Source organism: Poromitra crassiceps (assembly GCF_964638095.1).
Source record: "Poromitra crassiceps genome assembly, chromosome: 12".
Lineage (NCBI taxonomy): Eukaryota > Metazoa > Chordata > Actinopteri > Beryciformes > Melamphaidae > Poromitra > Poromitra crassiceps.
In genome coordinates, this window is record NC_139632.1 from 5,109,622 (window position 1) to 5,114,621 (window position 5,000).

The following is a 5,000-nucleotide window of genomic DNA, read 5'->3' on the forward strand; positions in this document are numbered from 1 at the left end:
GGCAAACACACACAGAGACACACACACACACACACACACACACACACACACACACACACACACACACAGAGACACAATCACACAGAGATAGACAAGATACACACACGCTGTCCACACACACACACACACACACACACACACACACACACACACACACACACACACACACACACACACACACACACACACACACACAGCAAGTGGGATGATAAAAACGCTTTATGTGTTATTGATCGAATGTTGGTCTATTGCCGTTTTAAAACACTGATCATTGATATATTTGATGGCTTCTGCACTCGTCAGTTAATTGGTTATTGTTTTGAAGAGGAAAGCAATAAGCCGTCACATTCAGTGCAGCAGCTCCTACTTATGGGAAATAGTCCATCATGGTTGGCGTCATTATTCATTAACTGTCACATTCCATCGAGATGATTAAACCAGGGCTAATTGAAGCTAATCAGATTACATTACTCAGGTGGGGGTAATCCTGTGCTTTTGACGTTACCGACGACGAGTCAAGCAAAGCCTTCAGTAATCTGTAATGGATTACATCTGGAAAGTATATTTCCCCCCAACCCCCCCGGAAACGCACGGGACGTTGGCATTCTTCATTAAATGTCATATCACATCTACGTTATGAATCCATTGTGAAGTCCGTATCATCTGCTGTAATAAATCTCTTCCCTGGTCACTTCCCAATCACAACCATGACCACCGATGGCCTCTCATAATGCCTGGTGGAATGACTTATTAAATCTCACTTATGCACATCAGCTGACGCTTATTGGATTTTGGGCTGCATTATAGCTGGGGGGGGAGGGGACCTGGGGGGGGGGGGGGGGGGAGGCCCCACTGGCCAAAAGGCAGATTTATGAGCTCCATAAGTACTATGGAATGGATCAAGGATTTCTTTATCGTCCTCCTTTCATTGTCCACGCTGCCGTCTCTGTGTTATTGACACAGCGCCGGCTATATATATGTATATTACATGTATTATTGGCCATATTCATTATTCCACTGCTATTGTGTTGACTGTGTTATCAGAAGCCTGGAGATGGACAGCTGCTCTCACACAGTCATGTGATCCATGATGGAGACGGCAGTGTTCTTTGTGTCTTGTGATGAGCAGATGATGCTGAGGCTAACACACAGAGCGTTCGATTGTCTCTAACGTCAAAGCAGATCTGCTCTCTCCTTAAGAAAGACACGCGTGATTTATCTCATCAAGCCTTTACACAACACCTCACACACCTCTCTCTGTCCCTTTCTTTCTCTCTCTCTCTCTCTCTCTCTCTCTCTCATAGGCACACCCACATGCACGCACGCACACACATTTATACACACACACACATGCATGCACACACACACAAGCATACACACACACACACACACACACACACACATGCATGCATGCATGCACACACACACACACACACACACACAAGCATACACACACACACACACACACAAGCATGCATGCACACACACACACACACACACACAAGCATACACACACACAAGCATGCACGCATGCACACACATGCATGCATGCTAGGGGTGTCACGATACACTAATTTCACGATACGATACGATACACGATATTGGGTTCACGATAACGATACGATACGATATTTTAACAATATTTTTTTTAACAAAAGTAAATAATCTTTATGTATTTATTTATCATTTATTTAACCATGTGAGTCCCGTTGAAATCGAAAGGGAGCCCTGGGAAAATACTGGAAAAATAGTCTTTCATTTGAAATACACAAAATACAAAACAAATGCTGTTTTTGGAAATTGTTATTATAATAACTAGAAAACAACATGGAAGATAATGCTTCTCTTGCAATAGAATGTGTCACACTGTCACAAACTAAATGTTTGTTGCATGGTGAAAGAAAAATAAAGTATACAATCTATTTCTTAAATAACTCATGCTCAATGGTCCCTAAACTTATGTAATCTTATGTACCCCTTGAGCTGTTTTGCCATGCCAGTAGTAGTCTACCCCCTCACTCATGCGTGTTGATTCTGCTAAATTTGTTCTATTATTATTCAGGATTTTTTTTTTTTTTTTTTTAATGATATCATTTTTTTCTGACGATACGCATATCGTGACGTTTCGATATCGCGATATATCGTGCGACGAAATATCGTGACACCCCTAATGCACGCGCACACACACACACACACACACATGCATGCACACACAAGCATGCACGCATGCACACACACACACACACACACATGCATGCACACACAAGCATACGCACAGACACATGCACACACACACACATGCATGCATGCACACACACATGCATGCACACACACAAGCATACGGACAGACACATGAACACACACACACATGCATGCATGCACACACACATGCATGCACACACAAGCATACGGACAGACACATGCACACACACACACACACATGCATGCACACACAAGCATACAGACACATGCACACACACACACACATGCATGCACACACAAGCATATGCACAGACACATGCATGCACACACACATACATGCATGCACACACAAGCATACGCACAGACACATGCATGCACACACACATGCATGCACACACAAGCATACGCACAGACACATGCATGCACACACACATGCATGCACACACATAGATTGCTAGGCTTGGTTAGGTAGGCTTTGTAAATGACAGGCGAGAGGTGGGCAGATTTATTTCAACAAAACAGCCGCAACTCTCCCTGCTCAGCCTCCAAGGACAAACGCACACACACACACACACACACACACACACACACGCACACACACACACACATGCACACACACACACACACACACACACACACACACACACACACGCACGCACGCACGCACACACACACACACACACACACGCACGCAAACTCTCTCTGCCTCTTTGTGTGAGAGCCTGCACACACGGGATTGGACAGGACCAGAATACATGGGGTAACAGAGAGAAAGCGACTAAGTGAGAGAGAGAGAGAGAGAGAGAGAGACTAAGCCAGAGAGAGAGAGAGAGAGAGAGAGAGAGAGAGAGAGCAGGTGGGTAGCTGCTGTTCAGAGCGGTATAGAAATACAAGCACAAACAAATGACATTCTGAGGCGGTGCACGGTCCACTCTCCTCCACACTCCTCCACCCATCACCTCCTCCACCCATCACCTCCTGGCTGCTGCACCGAGATGTGCATTAGATGATGCGGGGGGGGGGGGGGGGGGGGGGATACATCCTCTGATTGGGGGGGAAACATACTTTCTATTCTCTTTATTAGGATCCCAGTCTTCACTAACCTCCTTTTCCATCGCTCATTTGAAATCCTTGTAATTATTATATGTGGCACTAAATGGCGATGGAGCCTGTGTGAGTATGTGTATGTGTATGTGAGTGTATGTGAGTGTGTGTATGTGAGGGGGCACATCGTATGTAAATAGGCTGTTTTGCATATAAAATGCTTTAGCTTCCATATTCCAGAGTAATAAATTGCTCAAAGTGAGAGACATCGCACGTGGCCCCGGGCAATCCTGGACTCATTAAGTAGCCCAATGTACTGAGGCGGACATAAAGCCAGTAATTCAATGATGGCCGCGGCTATGATGGAGAATTTACATGGAGATCAAATCTAGAGAGTGGGGACAGGGAGGGGAGCGGAGGTGAGAGAGGGAGGAGTGGGGACAGGGAGGGGAGAGAGGGAGGAGTGGGGACAGGGAGGTGAGAGAGGGAGGAGTGGGGACAGGGAGGTGAGACAGGGAGGAGTGGGGACAGGGAGGGGAGAGAGGGAGGAGTGGGGACAGGGAGGGAGTGGAGGTGAGAGAGGGAGGAGTGGGGACAGGGAGGGAGTGGAGGTGAGAGAGGGAGGAGTGGGGACAGGGAGGGGAGGAGTGGGGACAGGGAGGTGAGAGAGGGAGGAGTGGGGACAGGGAGGGGAGCGGAGGGAGGAGTGGGGACAGGGAGGGGAGAGAGGGAGGAGTGGGGACAGGGAGGGAGTGGAGGTGAGAGAGAGAGGAGTGGGGACAGGGAGGTGAGAGAGGGAGGAGTGGGGACAGGGAGGGGAGGAGTGGGGACAGGGAGGGGAGGAGTGGGGACAGGGAGGGGAGGAGTGGGGACAGGGAGGTGAGAGAAGGAGGAGTGGGGACAGGGAGGGGAGCGGAGGGAGGAGTGGGGTGATGAGAATAAAGGGTGCAAAGAAATGGGAGAGTGGTAGAGTGAGGCGGAGGAGAGGGGCGAGCGAAAGAGAGAGGGAGAGTGAGGGAGTGGGCAGTGAAAGAGAGAGAGGAGAGAGAGGGAGAGAGAGAGTGAGGCAGTGAAAGAGAGAGAGGAGAGGACTCACAAACGAGGAGTAGGCCAGGGCCACCACTCCGGCTGCCACTTCCGCGATGAATATAACCATGACGATGGAGAAGAACTGCAGGAGGAGAAGAAGAGGAGACAATGAATGAATGAAGTGAGATACCTTCATAGTGGCTCTTCTCTGTGTAGCTGTCAAGCGTAGTAAAGCACCCATCTGCCCGCTCAAATGACTGACTGCACCTGAGGGTTAGGCTGTGGGCGAATAGTCCAAAAAGATGTTCTACCTCCTATTCTAACCACGCTGGAGAACATCATGAAGTCAATGAAAGTTGTGAAGGAGAGTTCATAAGGGCTTAGGAAAAGATGGCCACGGTGCTAAGAGAATCCAAATGTTGCACTTACAGGCTACTGTACATACGTAGGCTACACAAGTGTTGCCGGGGTCAATACGCCACTGAGTGACTGAAACACTAGCTAGCTAGTAGGCCACACGTCGTGCTCATTTCAACGGTAAAAATCTGTTTTGAAACCCCAAAATTGAGTTTTTCCGCATTAGCGAGTTAATCAAGCTAATCGCCGATTCGCTTGCTTGCCACAAGGAATTGTGGGACGGCATTATTGGCATTCCATTTGTAAAGGGTAGTCCAGTCTATCGGAGCTATTGGTGCGTTCATGTGCTCCTCAGATATATGGTATTT

General features: G+C 48.0%; 1 protein-coding gene across 1 annotated transcript in view; it reads right to left on the reverse strand.

Annotated features, from left to right (window-relative positions):
- The window catches only part of tspan1 (tetraspanin 1), a gene marked incomplete at its 3' end in the record, with an annotated part of 16,460 nt that overhangs the window by 2,122 nt on the left and 9,338 nt on the right, over window positions 1–5,000 (reverse strand). The window contains exon 3 of the mRNA XM_083648323.1: window positions 4,343–4,417. Within this exon, the coding sequence (XP_083504449.1) occupies window positions 4,343–4,417 (75 nt within the window). The remainder of the gene's footprint in view (window positions 1–4,342; window positions 4,418–5,000) is intronic.